Source organism: Amia ocellicauda, chromosome 3 (assembly GCF_036373705.1).
Source record: "Amia ocellicauda isolate fAmiCal2 chromosome 3, fAmiCal2.hap1, whole genome shotgun sequence".
In the NCBI taxonomy this organism is placed as follows: Eukaryota; Metazoa; Chordata; class Actinopteri; order Amiiformes; family Amiidae; genus Amia; species Amia ocellicauda.
Genome location: NC_089852.1, coordinates 31,111,222 through 31,136,591, shown reverse-complemented (window position 1 = coordinate 31,136,591; position 25,370 = coordinate 31,111,222). Strand labels below are relative to the sequence as shown.

The window sequence follows — 25,370 nt, the reverse complement described above, 5'->3', positions numbered from 1 at the left end:
TTTGATTCAGAGAAAGCCAATGATTTAAATTTCCTTTCCATCAATTAGGGAGCAAGCATTACACAGAATTCGATTGAGAGGTCTCATTAAATCGAGCCCACAGGGGAATGCTGGAGGCGCATGGACTAAAAGCACCACGGCCCCCAGTCCATCCCTGTGCTTAGATGCACCATAATGCTGGGGGCAAAGCCAAAGCACAGCACACACAGGGTCCCACAGCTACTGAAATACATTCCCCTCACAACACCCCCAAAGACACGTGTGCCAGTAATACTGCTAATGAATGTAAACCGCAGCGGCCACTTCCACCAACACATGCAGGTGGTTGCGCAACTGGAGACCTGCACCCTCTGTATTAAGTTAGCGGCCATTAATGAAGTAATCATTGAACAGAATAAATCCTCACCGCATCACTCCCTGATGAAACTGCAGAATTCCACTGTGGTGTTCAAAATAGGAAACTGACGTGAGTTTTCCCAAAGACAATATTTTTCTACCGAATTCGAGACAATTAACAAGCATTTCAATACCCTGTGTGTGAGGCCAGTGCAGTCCATTTAGAGCAGAGGTTTTTGCACCAGCAGACCCCAGATCCTCAAGTGCAACCCTTGGACCCCCACCACATTGCAACAAAGTCGGCGATAACACTGATGCAGACCCACGTTGTAGAGCCGTTATTGTTTTATATAAACTATATTATGTTTTATATTAATAATAATATGCAGACCAAGCAAAGTACATGTATTATGGTAGCTAAAACCACGTTGCAAGTTGTTCAGGGCATACCCTCTAGACATTCCTGTCAATAATAGAAAGGATCAAACTGCAGAGAGAGAGAGGGCCCACAGCTGTTTGTTAAAAGTCTGTTTGTGGACGTAATTTTTTCTCCAGATAGGCAGGAACTGTTTATGTTAATGAGCGATTGACAGTTGTTAAATGACAACCATGGGATCGGACCTTACCTAGTATAATCAAAGGAAGACATCTGTTCTTTGGATCCCACACCTCTTCAGCGGAAGACTACCATGAACATTACAAGGGTCAGAAATCTGACCTCAAGATAACACTCTGACAAACCCCCAGTGACAGACCCCGGCCACAGACCCACATGTCCTGCAATGTATAAAAGGCTGTCCACTTCTGCTGTTCAATAAGTCTCTGCTGAGGTAGAGTGCTTCCATTTCGGGCCCCTTCCAGGCCTGGCATGTTAAATAAATACATTTACCATCTATGCATCCAGACTGGGTTCTTCACACGTGTACCTAAGAGGGGAGTTTATTCTGCCTATGTGGTGGGTCGCAGTCTGAGGAATAACGCTGAGCAGTAGCTCCACTCTCACAGGGCATCAACTCTAAACAATGTTTGCACTGCTGTAAATAATTCCCCTGCTATTGGGGTCTACCGTGCAGGCCCAACCCTCCTGCCTGTAGTCACCCATCACCTACATGTTCACCCTATGGGATGGATTCCATAAGCCAATGAAATATCTACATACACATGATTGGGACTTAATTTAACAGGGACCATCCCACAATCACAACACTATATGCCCCAGCACTCCTGCGCCAATATGCAAAAGGATTTAGTCCCCAGCAGGACTATTCACATACGACCCTATAACACCACACCTATCGCCCTATAACACCACCACACATATTAGGAGGCGTACCTCCTGACATGCTACAATATCCTAATTTCATAAAGCTCCAGTATACCATGTTTATTTTTAATTTGTTTATTAAAAAGGTAATAGGTGAGAATACTGACAAACGCCGAATATGCACTGGTCTTTTGCTGGGATGCGTACATTTAACATGAACATCATCCCAATGAAATCAATACATTGTATACATTAACCCAACAAGGATTTGTAAAAATAAAAGCCTGGAATGCAATTGAAAGATCATAAGGGGAACAAATGCTTTATTTGACAACAGCAACTTGCATATTGACAGTATAGTGCCTTAACCTTCCTTAAACAGTTATAAAATCAACCATGTAGAGTTTGTTATTTAGGTTATAAACAGTTTTTACAAGCTATATATTTTGTATATAGAAAATACAAGAGTGGCACTGGAGAAACTGTCTTTGAAAGCGTTTTGTCTTTTGTTCTGTCATCCTGTGCTTTGTAAACCAGATAAGGTCTTTGTGATTTAATGTAAACATCTGGATATCTGTAGCACTGAAAACAGACACATTTTCTCTATATATACATACATACACATGTTGGGAAATAACATTTCTACAGAAAATGAAGTAAATACATGATGTTTGGTTCGTTAATGGATTCCGTTAACGGCTTGTGAAATAACTTAAAACACATACATAATACATTCAGTAGTGTTGTGCAAAAACTATATAAGGATCAAGGTGTCCATGAACATACAAAATTGAACCCATACGTTTCCCATTGTTATGAAATACAAAGCAAGAAACCAGGAAACCATGAACTCTCCCAGAACTGGTTTATCTGAAGAGCTGCAGTACTTTTGTCTTAGACAAATACAGATCTGTCTACTTCAAAATGGAAATAAAACTTACACATGATTACTTAAAACAGTTAAAAAATAAAATGATCAAAACTGTTTAAGTAAAACAAACATTCATTAAAAACCAAAAAACTTTTCTTTATCTATGGTTTGCAGATTAGTTTTCTTGCAATCATTAAGACGCCTTGTCCGGTTTTCCCTGGACCTAAAATAATGCTGAAGAACTGCAAGCAGAGAATTCTCCTTCAATATACAATCACAGTGGTTTTATTACACAGCAACGAACAGAGGCACAGGTGTGCAGGTCCGTGTAGTGCAAGAGAATTATAGACTGAGAAATTGTTCAATGGCCCTTCAGGGTTTTTAAGGCTCAAGAGGAGAACAGCTGGCAATTGGCTTCCCTATTTGAGCAGCCCGCACAGGTCAGGAAGGACCGGTGGCTCCAGTAGACGAGCCACAAAACGGTACCCTCGACCCATAAAAGAGCCCTCTTTCGAAACAACGGAGCATGCTTTCACTGGTGCATCGATACAAATTCAAGCTTTACTTCACACTTTTGGATCAGTATGAACTGTATGTCCAATAAGGAGGGGGAAGGAGGAAGGAAAGAGGCAAAAAAAAAAAAAGCTTCTTCACATAAATAAAGCAGAACTTTTCAGTATAATTGAGTGAACCACTGTAAGAACTGTGCTCCCACACTGCACAGCAAGACCCTGCCCTTCAGCTGCAGCCCTTAATGTCCAGCTGGAGGCGCTGCAGATCTCCACCCCGTGACTGAACTACCTAGAACAAATTATACAAAACTAAACCAAAAAACACAGAAGTCAGAAACTGGAGGCCTGCTTTGCTCATCTCAATCAAATTGGGGGGGAAAAGTAGAATATATACATTCTATATCTTTAAAAAAAATCTCCATGCGGTCATTTAATCTCTTATTAACAATACCTACAATGAGGCCTCCCATCACACACTGCTCAGTTAAATCACCCCGTCTGCGACACTTCACTCAGTTCAATGGCTGAATTCTCCTGAAGCAAAAACCCCGGAAGAGGCTGCAAAGGGCTGACAGAAACGGATTCACCTCTACACTGCCCTCGCAGGAACTCCCTCTTCTTCGGCTCATGGCGCCTTCACCGTCTCATTGCGCACTGCGAAATTCCTCTGCAGCAGCACGAGCGAGGTCCTCAGCTGGGGTGGGGCAATAAGTAAAGCTGCATTAAGCAAGGCACAAAAGCGGAGAAGCTGATCACGTGGGACAGAATCACACCCAGGAGGAACACATGAGAGAGCAGCATGAGAGCGGAGGAAAGAGCAGGGAGGACAAATTGCTTCTCGCTGGGTAACACCTCGTCTATTACAGACTGCGGTCAGGGACGAGCGCCCCTCAGAGCCCAGCGACAGCATCCAGGAAGCCGAGCCACGATCCCAGGAAAAGCCTGCCATCAGCTGGGCCCGGCAGGGCAGGGGAGCAGCGGGAGAGCGTTGGGGTTCCCCACCGCCAACGTAAACCCTTCTACATTCAAATAGGGAGTCTGGCACAGCCTCTAATAGCAAATCTCAAATCTGTATTCAGTGGCAGCCATTACGTCTGTCTCTGGCTTCTCTCTTCTACTCACAAACCCCACTATAGAGTGGAGTGTGGGTAACAGGTGGGTTAGAAGAGTGATTGAATCCCAGCCCTGCCCAGAGTCTGCTTTAGGAGTTTATTTTGTGGTCTGTGGATCACTTGTCAGACTGCAAGTAAGTTTTTTTTTTTTTATAAACAAATGATTTGGGGTCCATTTCCTTAGTATTAAAGAGGAAGCCACTGGCATGAGTGTTTTAAAAGACACCTGGCATTTTAGACCCGCAGTTAAACACACACACACACACTGAACTTCAGAAACATAAACACACACACATACACACACGTGTCACTTCCCCATGCAATGTAAGCGATGATAAATGACGGTGATAAATGCTATCCAAGGGCAACTAGGAGAGTCTCAGCAACTCTCCTGCTCACCTGTTCCAGCAGCTGTATGGAGTCATGAAGCACTGTCCTCAGCAGCAGTAGCTCTTCTGGGCTTTTCTGATGATGCAACTGCCGTGAACTCGCATCTGGAGTCAATCTGAAAAAAACAACTGGAGTCTGTGAAGAGAAGGAACCCTGACCAGAATGCCACTGGCTGACAGAGCAGGACATAAACCTAAAAACGTTAAGGTTTGGGAGTCTTATTTAAAATATCTTGTCCAAGCACGGTATCATTAACACCTGTCTCCTCCCAAATAACACGAGCAGGAATACATAGAACGATTACTGCCTTATTGAGATTGTAAGAGCGACTCACTTCAGGTCAGCCTTCTCCTGGAACCGCAGCTTGGTGCGCAGGTGCATCCCGTGAGCCACTTCCTCCATGGCCCACAGCTTGAAGAACAGACTGACATTGAGCACTGTGAGGATCAGGAGGCTGTGGGGGGATGGGGACAGGGTCAGCAAGCTGTAACTGCAACAGACTCAGAGGGCAAGCATCAGGCCCTCGTGAAATAACAGTAATACACTTCCCTGCATGTTGCTGCAGTCATTTTTCCTGTCATTCAAGCTCAATTCAGTCTGGCTAGGCATGTTTCTGTCAGGCACAGGCTCTCTTCCCTTTCAGTTCAATTCAAGTACAATGCTGGTTTGTGAAGTCCCTACTACCTACACTTTCATTAGATGTGGATTTACTTTCCAGTGCAGAATCTGGGTGGACTAACTGTGATATAGTCTTTACTTGTGACAGGACTGGCAGCTCAAATGTGGCAAATTCACTGTCTTTGTGAATTGTAAACCTGTGCTGAACTGCAACAAAATCTGAATCTCAAAATATCTGATCCCTGTCCAGATTCCTTTTCAGAAGAGGTGTCATCAGGCACCAGAGTCTCCATGAGTCCTGGGAAGTAGCCAGACACACACAGTCAGCTATAGAACAGGAGCCCAGAGTCCTGACGTCAATGCAGAGATAACACAGACGTTTAAAGGCCTGAACACATCGTCCTTGGGTGAAACTGGGATACAGAACAGTGCAGAACACCGCCTCTGAGACTGAAAGGAAAGCTCCTGAAGTTGAACAAAACAGAGACACCACACCGACAAAGGGCAAGTTCTTTCAGAGCATAACTTACATTACACTCATACTGGCTACAATGTTGGTCAGATTCCATTTCTGCATTCCCTTCAAGTCCAGGCCACCTCCTGTGGTTTTAACATACAAACATTAGTGGAATCAATTTCACAGGAACCAATACAAAGGAAGAAAACCCTGGGAGACGTCTTTTATACAAACATACCTAAGTGATACAAACAATTGCCACTGAAGTAAAGTTCCCCTCTCACTCTGTTCCATATTCTCCACCTTCAACAGTGAGGAAACAGACAGAAACCTGCACCTACACTCATTTCAAAAGTGCACCAAGACCCAATGACATGGTTCTAAGTTTGCCATCCTATAAATAATCTCACTTTGTGAGCCGTGAACAACCGAACACTGGGGCAGAATAAGGGTTCGGAGGGGAGGGAAGGGCTCTAATGTGTTGCAAGTGCTGACCTGTCGGGCTGTCCCTGGCCCCCAGGTCCCCTGCGGAGAAATGCATGCCTTGCTTGTTGAGGTTTTCCGAGACAGAGCGGCTGTAGGTCCTCCGTCGGCGCCGCAGCCCGCTCGGCTTCCCCGGGTCTCCGGAGCTCTGGTTCAGCTCGGCCTCCTCCTCCAGCAGGTCCAACTCTGGACGAGACAAACTGTGTTAACCTACTGTGCCCCTGGGTTGTCTTGTACAGTAATATTGTTCAAAAAGATCAATCTGTTTAGTTTCAAATTAACTGTATAGCACAGTGGCTTCAGTAAGGATTGTAGGTTTAAATTATGCACAAAGGGATTTAATATTTTATCTTTACAGTGGCTACTATATGAATTAGTACCAATATTTTCTCAGGTCACAATAAGTAAGCATCATTCATTCTGCCCCGATCTCACCACAACAGGAAACTCTACAGGATGAGCTTTACAAGACAGTCAACCCATTTAAAAATCAATCTCTCTGGTCTTTGCCCAATGTGATTTTAATGTGCATAATGCAATTACCCTTGAAATAAAACTAGCTTGAGATCACAGATTGCTCTGCCTCAAACCCGGGGCAGGCGAGAGGAGAGAAGAACTGCTGACCAAATGAGGAGACGGCTCGCCTGTACAGACCAGGTGCCTGGCACCGCGGTCAGGGTGGGTGGTGTCTGTGCTGGGGTTGGGGGGTTGCCAGTAACTGCTGAGTTGCATTTTTTTTTGTGATGTCTATAAAGCTAACAAACTGCATGCTACTAGAATGTAAAGGCCATAGATTTCACATTGAGCAAACTGACATTTACTGCAGATCAAACTTTTTAATTTTTTAATTTTAATTGTATATATACATATATATTAGGTTTTGCTCTTCAGGTGTGTTTTTTGCTCTTTGCTAGAATGGTGCAGTGCAGTCCACTGAGCAGGGGCCTCTTTCTGCACAAACCATCTGGCCGCTATATTAGTTTTTTGTTACTGTACTTTGAGGGACATAGAGACGAGTGAAGCCAACCTAGATGTTTGAAATAGTCTTCCAGGCCGCTCCAGGAGTTCTTGGTGATGAAGGATTTGACCAGGCCCCAGGGCTGCTTCTTATATTTCACATCAGTGTAGATCCTAAAAGAAAAGATAAGAATTTGTACACAGAAGATCTTCAGGAATACAGCAACCAACTTAAGACTACAGTGAAGTTAATAAATACATAAATACTGGGGTTATGACGTGGGCGTGTCTTCAGGCTGGAATGCTCTGGCATTATTTGTGCAGCATAAGAAAAAAAAAAAAAAAAAAAAGTGTAAACAGGTAACAGGTCAAACAATGTGCACACCTTCACTAAAGGAAACATGCTACCACTCCCAAAGAATCAGTTTATCTAAACTTGTATTACTTGCTTTTAGTTCACAAATAGCCCTCCATGTTGATTTTGTTTTCTATAAACAAGGAGTCTGAAGCTTTTGTTACAGAAGGAGTCCCTTTGATCTTAAGTGGTGGGGGGGGCTGAAGTGAAACCATGAAGATGTGTAAATGCTGCCTTGGCTGCTTCCTAAGGAGTTCATAAAGCAACAATAGAGACCCAGTTTAATTGCCCTGTAGATTCCCAGTTGCATTTTTCAGCTCAGTGAAAAATGCAACTCTGACATCCCCAGGGGATCAGCACAATTTTGTTTATGCTGAAGTTCCCATTTCTTGTTATACAGTTTGTCGTGCAAACACACATTTCTTTGCAGAGATTATTTTAAAATGCCAACGTGAAATGTGGGGAAAAAAAAAAAAAATACAAACAACTAAGTAATTCTCTGATTGACAAATGATAAATAGCTTAGTGGTGAAGGTCTTATTTTTATTGCTGAGTGGAGTCCAGGAGTGTCTAAAGTAGAGCACAGAGGAACCAATTCATTTTTCATTACTCCTTAGTGTAGGGAAAGCCTAGAGAAGTGCTCAAATCCCACCACTCGGAGTCCAATTTAGCTTTTAACATTAAACAATTTCCTCTTTGGGAGGTAATAAAAATAAACATAATTAAAGGGGAAAACAATTACAAAGTTACTAAAAAACAAAAAAGCTCAAACATGGCCAATTGAGAATTCTGTAAACAGAATGCATCAACAAAATACAACCTTTTTTTTTTTTTAATGCAGTTTTATATTTTATTTATTTTAATATACTCCTTCAGCGCAGCATTTACACTCAGCAAATTAGTAAAAGGCTGCTTTTAGTTAGGGGCTAATTTCAAATCAAAACACGAATGTATGCAAATCTGTCCGATTATTACCGTAGCCGGCACTTGCGCTTGGAGGAGCGAATGATGCAGTAGCGGTTGAGGGTGTAGAAATAATCATGGTAGGGCACGTCGTGGGTGTACACTTCTGCATCCACCATGTAATACTGCCCTTCCCGGCTGTCCTTGTACAAGGTCTGGGGAAGCAGAGCAGAGGAAATAAAGTTGTATTAAACTGTAATAGTACTGAAACAGTAATAGTTTAAACTGACCAATAGTATGTATATTATAAAATGTGTACCGTTATTATAAAAAATATATACACACACATACAAATATTTGAAGAAAAAAATATTAAAAAGATGTACGTGGTACCCCAGAAGTACAGTAAATGTAGACGCATCATTCAAATAAACAAAAAAATCTGAATTAGGCTGAATCCCAAAAATAAAAGGCACTTTTTGTTTTTTTGTTAATGTAATCAAATCAGCCATCTGAGAGTTATGTTCTAGTTTCTGTAGGGTTCATCCTTTCTTTCCCGAGTTTCTGTGCACGTCAGACTACAACTCTAAAACAATCGTGTGCAGCCAAGGCAACAGTAAACACTACCTATTCACAGGGTTACTGTCCACAACAAAACCTGGATCTCCAATGTTACTACACAGCTGCACAATTTGCACACTGTGATGGCAAGGAAACAAAACAAGATTTATATGCGGTACAAATGCCACTTAATTGTAGAAAAGAACAATGATATTTGTGTGTTTCTAAAGGCTGCAGCCGGGGCTGACGTGTTGGGTGACTGCTGTGACCCACCTGTGTTTCCGTGGCAGTGGAGAACTTGCCCACCAGTGGGTTTGTGATGGTGATGGTGTAATTCAGAGTTCTCTTCTTGGCTCCGGTGCTGTCTCTCTGCCATGGGCTGGACACCACCCCTACAGCAAACACATAGTACAGTCACCAGCTGCCTGTGGCACGCTCTTTAGTAAGGCAATCAGGACTCTATAGGGGTTGGCATTGGACACTGGCACCTGCAGCTGTGCAGTGGTTTCCCCCGGTATGGCCAAGTTCCTGCACCCTACTGAGACAGCAGACAGCCCCACCCATGCCCTTTCAGTGCATCAGAGGTGAACACGACTTACCTGTGATCTTCCTGACGTTCATGAACCTCTGGGTGAAAGGAGAGTTGGTGAACAGTAGCTCGAACATCTTCTCTGCACTGATGTGGAAAACCCGGTTGATGAACAGCCTGCCTTGGGCTGGACTGGAACCCAGGTGGTCATTAGCTGCAACACAAGGTTTGAAAGATTGATGGCACTGCAGCCAGAGAAAAACAAACCAAACAGAAAAAGATGGACAACACTGCAGCCACAGGGATCATACCGCACAACTGGACAGAGAGAGAGATGTTCAAAATTCAAATAAAAGCAGGGAACTGTATAGGCCTATATCCGCTGCAGAAGATGCTGATCTGAGAAAAAAGTGGCTCTCAAAATATTCACTCCCCTTGGACTTATCCACATTTCATTGTGTAACAACATGAAACCAGATTGGATTTAATCAAGTGTTTTTGCCACTGATCAACACAGAAAATGTCCATAATAGCAAAGGGGTTGATTACTTATGCATTCAATTATTTCCTGTTTTGTCTTTGTAATTAATTTAGAACAATTTGCAGATTATATTGTTCACTTTGACATTATGGACATTTTCTGTGTTGATCAGTGGCAAAAACTCCTGATTAAATCCATTCTGATTTAATGTTGTACCACAATAATATGTAGAAAAGTAGAAGGGGGGTGAATACTTTTGAGAGCCACTATATCTATAACAGCAGATCACAAATACAAAGCCAAACATGAACATACTCCAGTTTACTTCCCCCCCTCCCCCCTCTGTTTATCAATACACAACAAAAGTGCTTTGGAAATACTGCCTACAAAGGCAATGCCAATAATGAACCTGTCAACTAAACAGAGAGATAGGTGGCGCTATGAACAAGCTGCACAAGGTACCCGATTGTTCCATTAGTTAAACACTGACCCCTTCCCCTGGGGTGTCATTATACATTATAATGTACATCTCTCCCCCATCCCAAGAACAATCTCAGTGGGTTTCGCGTCCCACCACAGGCTCATGAAACGCCTCTATTTACGTAACAGGTCTTACACAGCTAGGATGACAACCCCTTGGGCAGTATAGAGGTTCACTTTGGGCTGCAATAAAAGGTTACACCGATCATAATTACACAGTCAAGTAGAGCTCTGAGGGTATGTTATAACCGTTTACTTCAACCCAGCAGAGACATTTGATTTGGTTTAGAGTAGGAGTGCACAACATATTTTTAACAAGGGCCAGTCTCATGAAAAGTCATCAGACAAAGGGCTACACAAGGTCCATGCCCATCCCCACAGATCGTAACATATAACAGATCAATGTGTATATATAAAATTATTCAACTTATACTAACATGAGCCCCACGCAATTAGGATATATTTTAATTTTATTATTGAGATTTGTTCTTTCATGTGCCGTATGTTATGCACTAATCCTGTGTGCTTAAACAGCAGGCTTGTGCATCAGGAAGCCTTAGCTATGTGGGAAAAGAGGTTCTTGTCCGTTTATCCATCAGAGCCCTCACCGTCCTCAGGAACGTCAGACATGCTCCTCTCCGATACCTGGTCTTCGTTGTCATTCAGGTCAAGGCTGAGGGAGGAGCGTTTGAAGGACCTGCCCTCGAACCGCCTGTCCAGCTCCAAGGACCTGGGGCGCACAGCATTGTCCTTGGGCTCCTCCTGCAAGAACACACACAGCCAGGACGTTATTGGCACATCATGGGCAGGGAACAGTGCGCTGTACAGAGGTGCTCAGATAAAAATGGTATAATGTTTGTTCAAAACCCTAACCTTGCTGAATATGCAACATTTAATTTGATATAAAACACAGTCTAAACAGGTGTATTCATGGGTATGTGTGCAAACATAAATATGTTAGGTCACAGTAGATACAAAATAATAAGCTACTGTCAAGACCACCTACAAGTCACATCACAAAGCAGAGATCCTCTTACCATGTTGACTGAGTTCCCACTGAGGACGACAGGAGAGCTCAGCTTCACTTCTTCAGGTGTGCTGCTGGCCTCCACCAATGGCGTCGATGCCTGCTGCAGCCGGAGGGAGCTCGGCCTCTGTGGCCTCCCTGGCTGCTCTCCACCACCTTGCTTCATAGTGATTCTGGGGAGGAAAATGATAAGAAAGAAACCTGAAATACATTTCTACACGACTACTTTTGTGAACTGACAGGTGACCAGTTAGTAAACAAAGACCGAAAACAAGCCAGAGGGCATGCTGGGTCGCCTTCTCAGGTGATAAATGAGTCAGTGGAAGCCTATCCTCAAACCTGAAAATTATAACCGACCCCTGTCCATACGGGACAGAGGAGCAGCTTTCAGCAGCGACCCAGCCGGTGTGCTTAACACACCCGAACAGACTGGAGGGCAAGGTCTTACCCTGCCTGTACCCCACTGTCATTGGAGGGTGTCAGCAAGCGCTCCATTTCTTCAATGTTTAACCCCAAGTCATTCCCATAGTGCTGCTTCACCATCTGACAGAACTCCTGCGGTGTCAATCGCTGAGAACAAAACACACACAGGGGAAAGGTTCTGTGTAAATATTATGTATTTATTAGCAGACGCCCTTGTCCAGGGCAACTTACAAAATACATCCAAGTCATTGTACCTGTCTGACTCCCTCTCTTCGTGTCTAAACGCTTACAGTGAGAAAAATAGATAGTCCTGTCATTGCGCTCCAACAAACCCACACCTGCAGCTGCTGGGTTGCTCTCCTGACTTTTATGCAAAAACATGTTTTCCTGGACTGATTTAAATCACATTTATGTTGTGGTTTATTTTATTTTTTAGGGGGTTACTGTTACCAGTATTGCCAATATAAGATAGCAAATAAAACAGGATCCTTACGTCGTATAACCCAGGTACAGTTTCTCTTTAACAGCGCCTGTGATAAAAGTCACTATCAGGATCACTCCGGTCAGTAAGTCAAAGTGCACAAAGAACCAAAGGCAACAACTGAGAAACTTGACAAAAACAAGGGGAAGCAGAGACGGCCATAACGCAGTTATTGAATAAATCTCATCTGTACAATAATACCGTCTCATTTTACCGCTTATTATCGACGGAAAGCAAAGCGATACGAGTTAGACTGAAGTTTTCAAAGACAGCTGTGGAACAACAACCCACTGCACTGGATGCGTGTGACCCCTGAGACCCGGCTGAGCAGCGACAACAGCCGAGCGTCAACTCCGCCAACAAACCCAACCACAACAAGGAAGCGACGGCTCCCTGGAAAAGCTTATTATTAATATCAGTATTATTATTCGACAATGCTGTTTGAACTTGACAAGAGTTAGAGCCATTACCGTCGGTGTCTGTTCGTGTCCCGTCCTGCAAAACAAGCGCTCGATGCCCGCGGAGGAGGCGCACCTGGCCGCACGGTGACCTGCGGGGGCGGAGTCAGACCCGGAAGTGGATTCGCACCCAGGGCGCAGCAGGAGCACAGGTGAGGATTTTTTAACAGGGCGTTATCTCCTCATCCCTGCACTTAATCTCGTTTTACAATAATCACAGTCAGGGTGATTGCTTTAAGTCCCTATGATTGCCGGTGACGAAACCTCGCACCGACTCGCCCTGGACTTCAGCACAGTGTCAAGTGAGGGACATGCCGGATCCCTGCCGAGCCACACCCTGAGGTCGATGAACCCGATTGACAGCCTGAAGGCCCATGTGTTTACAAGTACAGCGCGTTGCCCAGGCTGTTTTCCTCATTCATTATTTCCGGCAAGACTTCACAGTGTAAATAAATACTGTACTATACTGGGCACTACAGTCAACAGCCCGCAATAGTTGCTTAGCCTTCACGCTATTGTTGTACAAATCTGAAGTGTGACCTTAAATCTGATTTAAACATGTTATAAACTTCCCATTGGCTATCCAGATTTATAATTTCAAATGTAGTGAAACATACTTAAGGTATTTTCTTGTTATACTGTTCTGAGTATATTATGAATCTTCCACTGTAACTGTGTCTTAGCGTCCCCTGACACACCCGTAGATCACATTCCCACATCTTTCACAAGAATAGCAAAGAACAAAAAGCTAGACTTGACATACAGTTCACCTGAAACCAAGTTCTACAGGTTGATAATACACCAGCTGCAATTAAACAACATGCAAAATATGTCAAGGGTTCACTGTCCTTGTTCCTAATTATCACAGTTTGAGTTGTATTATTCACGCCAACATCCTTCGCCATTAACTCTGTGATACATCCTTGCACAATAAAACCTGTTTGACAGGAAACTATGACTAGGGAACAGAAAAACTGTGTGTCTATTTAATGGTTTTAACTGCTAGTGTGGTATGTTTCATCTGATTTAGGCCATGTCTGTGCATTTCTATTATCTACTGTGAGGTTAACCAGCTCCTCAATAAGTAAGAAAGTGAGTAAGCAATCCAAACAAATGCAGAATTTGCCACAACATAATGACACAGAAGCATCTGAAGTTGTTACAAATCTATGCAGTCCAGTGTAACAGTGTAAACACATGGTTAACTTATAGTCTTACAAGTATAATGTATCAATTATTTGGTTTTCCAGGTTAGTAAATACACCACTGATATTTTCTTTAATTGAATACATGGCAGTATGTGGGTTTTAGTTGAGACACAGGCATGATGTGGAGTAGAATTATCTGCACTTGTACTGTTCTCAATGACCCTCCAGCCACATCTACTCAGAGCAAAACATCTTTAGCTACAGCACTTGAGAGCCCCTGGGTGTAAATGCCTGTCTGATCTATAGGTCTATTGTATTTAGTGGTCTGTGAGCTGCAAAGACACATTGCAGTTTTCATTCGCAAAAACATTTTCACAGAGAGACAGAGAGTGAAACTAAAAAAAGAATCAACTTTTAAAAGATATTTAAAAAACATCAGTGCAAATCAGTGTGATACTATATGTCAGCTGTTGAGTTGCCAAGTCTAACACACAAATGTACAGTGAGGGGAAAAAAGTATTTATTTTAATATAGTAGTATACAAGTATAGTAGTTTGGAATCTGATTGATTGATTGCTTCTGTGGACAGGTGTCTTTTATACAGGTAACGAGCTGAGATTAGGAGCACTCCCTTTAAGAGAGTGCTCCTAATCTCAGCTCGTTACCTGTATAAAAGACACCTGGGAGCCAGAAATCTTGCTGATTGATAGGGGATCAAATACTTATTTCCCTCATTAACATGCAAATCAATTTATAACTTTTTTGAAATGCGTTTTTCTGGATTGTTTTGTTGTTATTCTGTCTCTCACTGTTAAAATACACCTACCATTAAAATTATAGACTGATCATTTCTTTGTCAGTGGGCAAACGGACAAAATCAGCAGGGGATCAAATACTTTTTTCCCTCACTGTAAGTGTATCCTAATCACACTGTCCCTTGTAGGCCACACCCACTAAAATGAACGCATCGTCACATAGTCAGGGTGTGAGTGTACAACAGAAACAGACTTTGAGCCCTGTTTTAATGCGATGCATCAATTGACTGTATGTATGAAATTGAAGCCCATATCAGTAATCACTGCTCTGAGTAATTGTTGCATGAATTGTTAGCGCATGGTTGTTTACTGATTATTAATATTTTTTTATTGAACATGGGGCCATTTTCTGACCCACACAATACCAAATTGAATCCTGGGACTAGTCTGTGGTGAGGGTTCAGCACAAGCTTTGCTCTACACGGCCGACTGTTGTCAAAAGCATGAAGGAGACTGGAGTAATGGCAGGATTATGCAATATCATTTTAGCTTTCTGTGACACTAAACGTTACTGCTTGCCAGTCCTCTTTTGTGATGTAACATACAGCTCATATGAAAAGTGATACTGTGCTGATTATTTTAATTCATATCATTTTCCTTTTGCTCAATGAATGTGAACATCCTATACCTCACCCAATCACCAGCACAAAAGCCCCCCACCCTTGTGCACCTCAGCTTAATCCTGCCATGAGCCGCTATACATAATTCATCCAGTGAATTAGCAATCTGGTTTTCTAATGCCAGAGAGCGTGACCCCCACCTTTGTGGCGTGAGGCTCACTTTCATTCTTTGATACCAATTATTTCGCCCGCACAGAACGAATGGCTTAATTGCCAGATGACAAAGGATACACAAAAATAACCCCCCTCTGCAATGAAACCAATCCACAGATGCTTCTCTGAGGGGCTCCAGTGATCTTGGCACCTGTTGAACCTCCTGATTAATGGTGCGATTTCATGGAAAGCCAGAGTGTCATGTTCTTGTAATTATCCTTGTGTTGTACCATCTTTGGTTATGTTCGTTAAGACGAGCAAAGCTGAATGTTTAATTTAAGCCGCTTGTCAGGTATAGACTAATTTTTAATGGTGATGTCAAAACCCTTGTAGTATTGTGTGTACATTGTGGTTACTAAACCATTCATGTCTCCTTGGTTACAGGTGTCTCTTAAATAATAATAGGAGGAGGAGGAGGAGGAGGAGGAGGAGTCTCACCTTGTCCATCAGTGTGTTCTGCCACATCCTGAAGACACTGAGGTAGCTCCTTTCTCTGGCAATGAAGGATGTGAAAAAATACTGCGGAGGAAACAGGCTCACGTTAACCCGGGGCACCCCCTCCATTTCCAACAGGCCTGTCTGTCTGTTAAAAGAGATGAGAAAACTGCCCAATCGTAAGACTAAAATTCAATAAATCAGAAGAGCTATTAATCGGTGTCTCTCCCCGGGTGTTACTCCGTGTGCACCTGGGGGAAATGCAGGGCAGGAACTCAGAGGCTGGAGTAAAATGGCTGAGCTGCTTGATGCCATCACGCTGCTTGTCTCGGGCTTTTGTCACCAGTGTAATTACATGCAACATGGCACCCAAAACATGAGACTATGATGAGTCAGCTTATTGTGCCTGTGAAGGAGTAGAACAAGAGCTATGATACTACTGCTGAAACCTTGTTCATCATTCATCATTCTGAAAACTATTATTATCGTAATTATTATTAAGAATCATCTGTCTGGTTCCTTTATCTGAGGCAACTCACATTAAATGTGTGAGAATGTGTTCAGTTCAACAAAAATAAAAATATTTCAGTAGAAATGTAGAGCACAGGAATGCAGCACAGAGGAGTAAAGTACAATATACAACATATAACTGGAGCAGCTGGCACTTCGCTAGGGAGACACCCTCCGCGGGCAGCTGGAGAGTTTACGCCGCTCTTCAGTTTGGTGTGTTTATCAGTAAAAAAGGAGGCGGTACAGGAGACAATCATGATAACAATAACTGTAATAAGTGGCTTCACGCCAACAGCACCTTCTCTGAACTGGTCCATATCTGAATGGCATTGGGAATCAGTTTAGCAGTCTTCTCCCTCGTCATCGTTGAAATGTCTTTCAATTTCAATGTTATCTGAAATCACAAGAGGGCAACGCAGTGCTTCACACATCCGGTACGTACAGTAGCCCACATTGTTCACATCCCCCGATACCATCACGTGTGATGACGTGCAACGGATTTGCATATCCATTTATATAATGTATTTAACACTTGGTGTAAGTTGCTTAAATATACACTCACCTAAAGGATTATTAGGAACACCTGTTCAATTTCTCATTAATGCAATTATCTAACCAACCAATCACATGGCAGTTGCTTCAATGCATTTAGGGGTGTGGTCCTGGTCAAGACAATCTCCTGAACTCCAAACTGAATGTCTGAATGGGAAAGAAAGGTGATTTAAGCAATTTTGAGCGTGGCATGGTTGTTGGTGCCAGACGGGCCGGTCTGAGTATTTCACAATCTGCTCAGTTACTGGGATTTTCACGCACAACCATTTCTAGGGTTTACAAAGAATGGTGTGAAAAGGGAAAAACATCCAGTATGCGGCAGTCCTGTGGGCGAAAATGCCTTGTTGATGCTAGAGGTCAGAGGAGAATGGGCCGACTGATTCAAGCTGATAGAAGAGCAACTTTGAAGACCCCACCGGGTACCACTCATCTCCACTACAAATAGGAAAAAGAGGCTACAATTTGCACAAGCTCACCAAAATTGGACAGTTGAAGACTGGAAAAATGTTGCCTGGTCTGATGAGTCTCGATTTCTGTTGAGACATTCAGATGGTAGAGTCAGAATTTGGCGTAAACAGAATGAGAACATGGATCCATCATGCCTTGTTACCACTGTGCAGGCTGGTGGTGGTGGTGTAATGGTGTGGGGGATGTTTTCTTGGTACACTTTAGGCCCCTTAGTGCCAATTGGGCATCGTTTAAATGCCACGGCCTACCTGAGCATTGTTTCTGACCATGTCCATCCCTTTATGACCACCATGTACCCATCCTCTGATGGCTACTTCCAGCAGGATAAAGCACCATGTCACAAAGGTCGAATCATTTCAAATTGGTTTCTTGAACATGACAATGAGTTCACTGTACTAAACTGGCCCCCACAGTCACCAGATCTCAACCCAATAGAGCATCTTTGGGATGTGGTGGAACGGGAGCTTCGTGCCCTGGATGTGCATCCCACAAATCTCCATCAACTGCAAGATGCTATCCTATCAATATGGGCCAACATTTCTAAAGAATGCTTTCAGCACCTTGTTGAATCAATGCCATGTAGAATTAAAGCAGTTCTGAAGGCGAAAGGGGGTCAAACACAGTATTAGTATGGTGTTCCTAATAATCCTTTAGGTGAGTGTATATATATATATATATATATATATATATATATATATATATTTGTGGTATTGTGCAATATATATGTACAGAGAATGAGAGAGAACAGAGAACTAAATCAATACAAAATTCTACATACATCCCTTGTGCAGCTACATTTTTCTAGTACATTGGGAGAAACAGGGAGCAGTGGATTTTGCCAACACTGTCCTCCATGTTGCTCAGTTGTCATTAATACTTCAATCTTGCTCTGACAATCATGCTGCCCAGCTCAGATGCATGTGTTGTGGGGGAAATAAACAACAATCTCCGGATCTCGGTGGCTTGTTCTGTGCTTTTGCTGAGGGCCCTGCATCGCACTCCCCTGCGGTCGGCGTATGTGTTGCTGTAGTAAAGAGTCTCACCGTTGTGCCCAAGAGAAACAGGTTACTGTAGAAACACAGCCAGTTCTCGGAGAGGTAGAGCCGTCCCTGTAGCAGGATATCTCTCTGGAGCGCGCAGGCATAGTCTACAAGAAACAACAAGACAGGCGTTAGCACAGTGCCAGCACTCTGGTACAGCCATCCCGGGTCCTTGGTGCACCTTCACACATTTGTTTTTTTTGTAACATTTTAACTGCACCGAATCTCACTTCATATCGTAATAAAAAAAAAAAAAATGTATCCATCCCTCAGGTGTAGATTTGCAATATAAACTGACCTGAGGGTTACTATGAGACATTGGACATCAGGTGCACAGCTGTACTAGCTGTAACAATATGTTGACACATCTGCTCCCAGTGTACGGGACAGCACTCACTTTTCATCTGTGGGAAGTGTGAACCATATACTGTGCTGCTCATTGACTGAAGACTTTCCCTTTGATAATCAGAATTTCTGTTAATGGTGCCACTGTCACACGAAGATTTGTTACGACTAGATATGTATATATTTCAATTCCTCAAGCAGAGACAACAACTGACTTACCCACTATTAGTCTCTCAGACTCTGGTAAATCTTTAAACAGCCTCTTGAATTCCTCACTTCTCTGTTTGTAAGTGGTGCCCTGAGCCTGGAGAGAAACAAGGGTGAAGGATGAGAAGAGCCCAGCTGGATTAATCAGAGAGAGATTGTAGCAGGTTTGTCCCCCCCGCCAGTGATTTAATTCTTGTTGTTGCACAATCTTTGGTGGTGAAATATTTGTTGTTACACACTAGGGTCAACATCTTGTACTGCATCTTGAAACATGCCTGTTATTTATTTGAAAGTCAACAGCTTTGAAACTTGGATCAAGTAGGAGCTTGTTTCACATCAGTGCTCCCCCCTGACAAAGGAGGAGTAAAGAGACTGGAAAATGCACATATTACAAACAGCACATGTGTGTGCTACTGAAATGTGTTGGCTTTCTCTCTCTGTACATTATAAATCACATATTGGAAACCAGCCAATCACAGAGCAACAATTCCAAAAAATCCTATTGCTCATATCTTGTGTATAAATGTCATCCCATTCATAGAATCATCAGCGCTTACAAATTCTTCAGTTACCAGAACTTTTCAGGATACTCAATTCTAGTGGTGAAAGTTTAACAGGTAATGTAATTAATTTGTATAGTTTTGTTACATTTAACCACCATGAAAACACAACAGATACACTACTGTAAGTCATTTACTGTGGATTCTGGACCAAAACATTTTTAGACAGAGAAAAAAGGGGGTTCATTGTTAAATTTGATACAGTCACCCTGGATAAGGGCGTCTGCCAAGAAATAAAAATAATAATAATGAAGATATTGTGTGTCTAATCTTGAAATGTGTGATTTATAATAAGTTAATAGGTCATGTGAAGTGTCTTTTATTGAATAAGAGTTGTTATTTCATGCGTTTTGTGCAGACAGAACCACTCCCTTGCCCAAACTGCATGAGATGGCATCTCTTATACAGCGAGATACTCCTTTCACACAACCTATTCACTTATAATACATATATCTTTATATCATTCCTGGACTGGGATGCACAGCCTGCACTGTTATGCTCTTCACTACCCTAATAACTGACAAGCAGCTGCAGGCCCTTGGATTCATCAGCAATTAATTTAAAATAAAATAAAATGAGTAATAAATCATGCCAAGCTGACAGTACTACAAAAGATGGACAGGGACGCATTGTTTTAATAGTACACACACGCAGCTGCTTGGGTTCAGTCATTGCTATACCATGATGAAGGAAGCCAGTTCAGCAAGAGCAGTTTAAACATATTAGGTTCCACTGTCTTTTCTTTCTTTATCAAAATAATATTTACACTACAGGCCTGAACAAGTGCAATATTTAGACATTTTTGTTTAAGGGTAATTATAAATGTGTTCTGTGCAGGGAAAGACTAAACAGACGATACACCCATATTTTACTATTATGATTATTATAATATTTTTTTGCAGACACCCTTATCCAGGGCATACTTACAATATAGCACATTATTTTTATATACAATTAGCTGATGGCTGCTGCCTTCAACCATAGTACACACTAGTGTTACAGTTTCTGACATTAAAATGACGCCTTAATTGAGCTGATTCAGTACAGCACCTTGTAGGTAAAAAATACAATTAAAAAAATATGACATCATTGCTGTGTGAAGAACACATTTCAGACTCAGCTGCAGTTTCCGTGTGGAGCTGCATAACACAACCCCTGTCCTGCTGCTGTACTGTAGCTTCGTGGGAAACAGAACAATTCTTCAGCTCCACCAGATGGAGCTTTTGTACTAATCATCGCAACTTCGGGCCCACAGTGGCATAACCAGAAACGCCACTCTCTGCTCTATACAACACGGCTTGTTGACATGTTTACAGCAGAGGCAGCTTCCCAAGTCAGTAAAAAAGCATATATATATATATATATATATATATGTTTGTGTGTGTAAATAATGGAAGGCTTGACTGTCAAGGGTCCATTATGTGTTCTTTGTATTCTCATCAGCTGTTACTTGAGTAGCTCTGCCTTTTAAGTCGTGCAATCGTGTTTCTTAAACCACAATAGAGATTACTGTATAAGTATGAGATATCTTCCGTAACACGAGACATTCAGAAACGGGAAATTAACCACAGCCATAACAGGATCATTTACTCACTGTTTACTCACGTTTCCAAAGATCTTTTTATTTTTATTTTTTTTAACCTCCAAATTGGGAATGACACAGGCCCAGTGGGCATCTCCCTGCTACATTCATAAGACACTCACGGTCCCCAAATAGCTTTGTGGACACAGCCCTGCCCCTCAGCATGCTGAAAGGGCAGACTGGCATGGGGTTTGCTCCTGGATACAGTAAACAGGGCCTGCAGGCTGCAGGTGATGGGAGAGGTGGTCAGACTCATACTCACATCATACTCTTCGGAGTTCCAAATGCCCTCGATGAAGGAGGAGCAGTCGTCCATGACATCGCTCCACAGTGCATTCCTGCGCCCCAGTGACATCGCTCCCGCTACACCCCACACTCTCGAAGTACCAGCCCTTGTACCACTGTGACAGAGGGAGAAAGGTTGTTTGTCTCTTTTTCAGAAGCTCTCCCTGGTGTGTTGGCCGCAAATTCAAAGCTGTTTACTGCTGTGGGCTATACAGCTGAGGAACACACCTTCGTGTCTTATATGTCTGCTATAACTGGTCAGCTTGGAAGCAGTGTCTGTGAGCGTCCTTTTCCACTTCAAGATAACCAGCCCTCTTTTCTGCTAAAGCCTCAACAGACCTGCTTTATCCAGGTGTTAGAGAAGAGAACGTTTCCAAGACAATGGATTAAAAATAACCACTCCTAGCTAGACTTCATTTACAAATAAGTCACACATGTAGTGCAATGACACCTGTTCTCTTTGAACACATGATAGTGATCATTATTTTGCTTATTATCTCAAACTTCATCAAATGCTTTTTCCATCACCCAACTTGATTCTACCCTGGAGGAAGTCTAACCATGCCTCTCAGAGAGACACTTCGCAGTGACGGAGAGATTGACACTGTTGAAACAAAGTAAATAGTCATCAGATTTTGGTGCACTCTGTGTGTGTGTGGACGGGTATAGGGGGTATTTGGACATTTGAAAGCAATTACCAAAACTGCAAACTGCCAGTAAACTCTTTGACCTTTTAGTACTTCTGCTTTTGTTGCCTTGCTGTTGCTGTTAGTTTTCTATAAGGAAACATCTATATGATTACCATATAAGGAATGTATCTGAACTATGTTAATGTAAGATACTGCCTATATAAGCTGACTGATTCTGCCTGTGTGGAAACTCTGTCAGACTGTTGTTGATTCTCCCCCTGCAATTGCTTGAATGAACTACTGTGACTGATTCTGCAGACCAACCTCAGAGTGATGACTCGTTTTCATGTACACAACACATCCTGTACAACGTGCAGGATGACAGATGTGTTCCAGGTGTGAAACTCTAATAAGAAAATAGATGGGGAAAAAATAGCAAAGCTAAGAAACAGCAAACTAATCTCAAGATCATAATGGTCGGAAGGGTTGCTTTTCTAAAATCTCAGTTTTATTCAATAGCCTTCCGGTATCACAGAACGCCTCTTTCACTCCTGCCTGGTCACCGAGCAGTGTCTTTGGCCTCATGACTTCTCAAAGCTTCATTCAAAGCAATACCTCATGGGCCGTGTACATCTTAAAATGTCATATGGACAGAGAAACCAGTTATGGAAAAACACACAATGATTAACCACTGTCAATAGACCTGTGGCTGAGAAACAGGGGACTGGCTGGCCAGACAGGTTGCAGAGTGTATGAGAGCAAGTCTCTGCCCTGCTCAAACCAGCTGAGCCACCAGGCCCCTTCCACTGACACCATCGAATGAACTCCTAAAGGGCAACAAGTATCTTCCCTCTTTAACATTTCTTACTATAGTTCCCTTGTTGACTGTCAGCTTTTCACTGCCAAACAACCAATCCTAAGGGACAAATATAAACACACACCCTGTTAATTAAGCTCATTTATATTGTATGAGACTGATTATATTCTATTTAAGACATAGTATTCATAACACCACAAAACAAAAAACAAAAACAAACAGTCGACTTCCAAATGATTACTCTTATTTTTTTATTTTATTTGTGACTTATCTTGGTTGGTTTATTTATATCAATTACCTCTGTAATAAATCGTCACTGGTGTTGGGAGCGCAGCTTTACCCGAGATGAAAGAATGAGGGACAATCGTTTACATTGTTTGAGAAAGGAATTAACTCTTGACAATCTTATACTGAAAATAACAACAAGACTGGAGGACCAGTTTTTCCTGTGTGGTGACTGGGAAGAATGCAATACAGAAAATTGTGGTAAAATGTGCAAAAAAACCTAGGCTAAATCAAAACAAAACACTAGGAGAAATTGCAAACATGAATGAAGCTAATAATTTCTCGCTGCATTTATCCTGGCAGATAAAGTTTGTACATGTTGATGTTAATGTACCATTTAAATGCTAGTACACTCTCAGTGGAAGCAACACTAAAAATCATCATCATCATCATCATATTATTATTATTATTATTATTATTATTATTATTATTATTATTAATAATAATAATAATAATAACAAATTGCCTATTGTTTATCAAGCCAGTGGTATCTTTCCTCCGTTTATTTGAGTAAGCACTGCGAGTTTCAGTATTTTACAGATGAAAGATTAGTAGAAGCATCTTGTATTCACGCAGATATAGATCTGTTTATCTTCTATCTTCTAAAGATAACATTGTTCTGCATGTGCATCGCACAGAAAATGACAGGATTGTGGATCCAAACGATGCATGAACACACCTAATTGTCGTTTAGCTTATCGGAACAGACTCATGCATGTAACCAATATGAAGCTGACATTTGATTCAATTAGCATGAAGTTATAAAGACATGGCACGGCAGTCCTGGCTGTGGAGAGGTCATAACAGCGACAGTACCTGCGCACTTTCAGCTTCACGTTTCCTCACGAGTCGCTGGAGCGATGCACCTCGCCGCCTTCGTTTAAAAAACACATAAAAAGAAAGTCATGAAATGTAATCCCAAAACGAGCTGTCTGTGGACACGCTGACCATCACCACCAACCTCCTCCAGTCAGGCGCCTGTGCGTGGCCTCGCTCTTTCACCTGCTGGACGAGCAGAGTCGCTCTCACCTGGGAACAAACACGTGGGACATGCCATTCAAGGGAGGCGCTTCAGTGTGTCGCATTATTTCATTCCTGTCCCTTGTGCAACACTGCGTATCCTCTGTGCGACACTAAGTATCCTCTGTGCGACACTGTAAGTATCCTCTGTGCGACACTAAGTATCCTCTGTGTAACACTGTAGGTATCCTCTGTGCGACACTAAGTATCCTCTATGTAACACTGTAAGTATCCTCTGTGCGACACTAAGTATCCTCTGTGTAACACTGTAGGTACCCTCTGAGTAACACTGTAGGTATCCTCTGTGCTCTGTACAACACTGTAAGTACCCTCTGTGCAACACTGTAGGTATCCTCTGTGTAACACTGTAGGTATCCTCTGTGCAACACTGTAGGTATCCTCTGTGTAACACTGTAAGTATCCTCTGTGCGACACTAAGTATCCTCTGTGTAACACTGTAGGTATCCTCTGTGCGACACTAAGTATCCTCTGTGCGACACTAAGTATCCTCTGTGCAACACTAAGTATCCTCTGTACAACACTGTAAGTATCCTCTGTGCAACACTGTAAGTACCCTCTGTGCTCTGTACAACACTGTAAGTACCCTCTGTGCAACACTGTAGGTATCCTCTGTGCAACACTGTAGTTATCCTCTGTGTAACACTGTAAGTATCCTCTGTGCTCTGTACAACACTGTAAGTATCCTCTGTGCAACACTGTAAGTACCCTCTGCAACACTGTAGGTATCCTCTGTGTAACACTGTAGGTATCCTCTGTGCTCTGTACAACACTGTAAGTATCCTCTGTACAACACTGTAGGTATCCTCTGTGCAACACTGTAGGTATCCTCTGTGTAACACTGTAGGTATCCTCTGTGTAACACTGTAGGTATCCTCTGTGCAACACTGTAGGTATCCTCTGTGTAACACTGTAGGTATCCTCTGTGCAACACTGTAAGTATCCTCTGTGCAACACTGTAGGTATCCTCTGTGTAACACTGTAAGTATCCTCTGTGCTCTGTACAACACTGTAGGTATCCTCTGTGCAACACTGTAGGTATCCTCTGTGCAACACTGTAGGTATCCTCTGTGCTCTGTACAACACTGTAAGTATCCTCTGTGCAACAGTGTAAGTATCCTCTGTGCAACAGTGTAGGTATCCTCTGTGCAACACTGTAAGTATCCTCTGTGCAACACTGTAG

General features: G+C 42.5%; 1 protein-coding gene across 3 annotated transcripts; it reads right to left on the bottom strand.

Annotated features, from left to right (window-relative positions):
* Positions 1-1,895: 1,895 nt before the first annotated feature.
* Positions 1,896-24,145, bottom strand: gramd1c (GRAM domain containing 1c). 3 transcript variants are annotated; one of them, XM_066699069.1, is made up of 19 exons: positions 23,966-24,145; positions 22,372-22,453; positions 21,396-21,534; positions 19,004-19,088; positions 18,443-18,546; positions 16,678-16,773; positions 15,873-15,953; positions 11,785-11,906; positions 11,347-11,509; positions 10,918-11,071; positions 9,419-9,562; positions 9,093-9,211; positions 8,331-8,473; positions 7,071-7,174; positions 6,056-6,229; positions 5,634-5,703; positions 4,820-4,939; positions 4,495-4,600; positions 1,896-3,677 (listed from the first exon to the last, which is right to left on the bottom strand). In XM_066699069.1, exons 3-19 carry the CDS (start codon positions 21,486-21,488, stop codon positions 3,609-3,611), a joined length of 1,947 nt encoding a protein of 648 aa, XP_066555166.1. In that variant the 5' UTR covers positions 21,489-21,534; positions 22,372-22,453; positions 23,966-24,145; the 3' UTR covers positions 1,896-3,608. The 3 variants fall into 3 exon arrangements, with proteins under 3 accessions (XP_066555166.1, XP_066555165.1, XP_066555168.1); XM_066699068.1 differs by lacking the exon at positions 22,372-22,453; XM_066699071.1 differs by lacking the exon at positions 22,372-22,453 and having other exon boundaries at positions 6,104-6,229.
* Positions 24,146-25,370: the final 1,225 nt, after the last annotated feature.

What these genes read in the sequence shown, in the direction of transcription:
- gramd1c (XM_066699069.1), bottom strand. Translation starts at nt 21,488, where the DNA reads ATGTCACTGGGGCGCAGGAATGCACTGTGGAGCGATGTCATGGACGAC. An exon ending in CCACTGCCACGGAAACACAG is followed by an intron (nt 8,474 to 9,092) that starts GTGGGTCACAGC and finishes CTGCTTCCCCAG; the next exon opens with ACCTTGTACAAGGACAGCCG. An exon ending in CCATACAGCTGCTGGAACAG is followed by an intron (nt 3,678 to 4,494) that starts GTGAGCAGGAGA and finishes GCCCCACCCCAG; the next exon opens with CTGAGGACCTCGCTCGTGCT.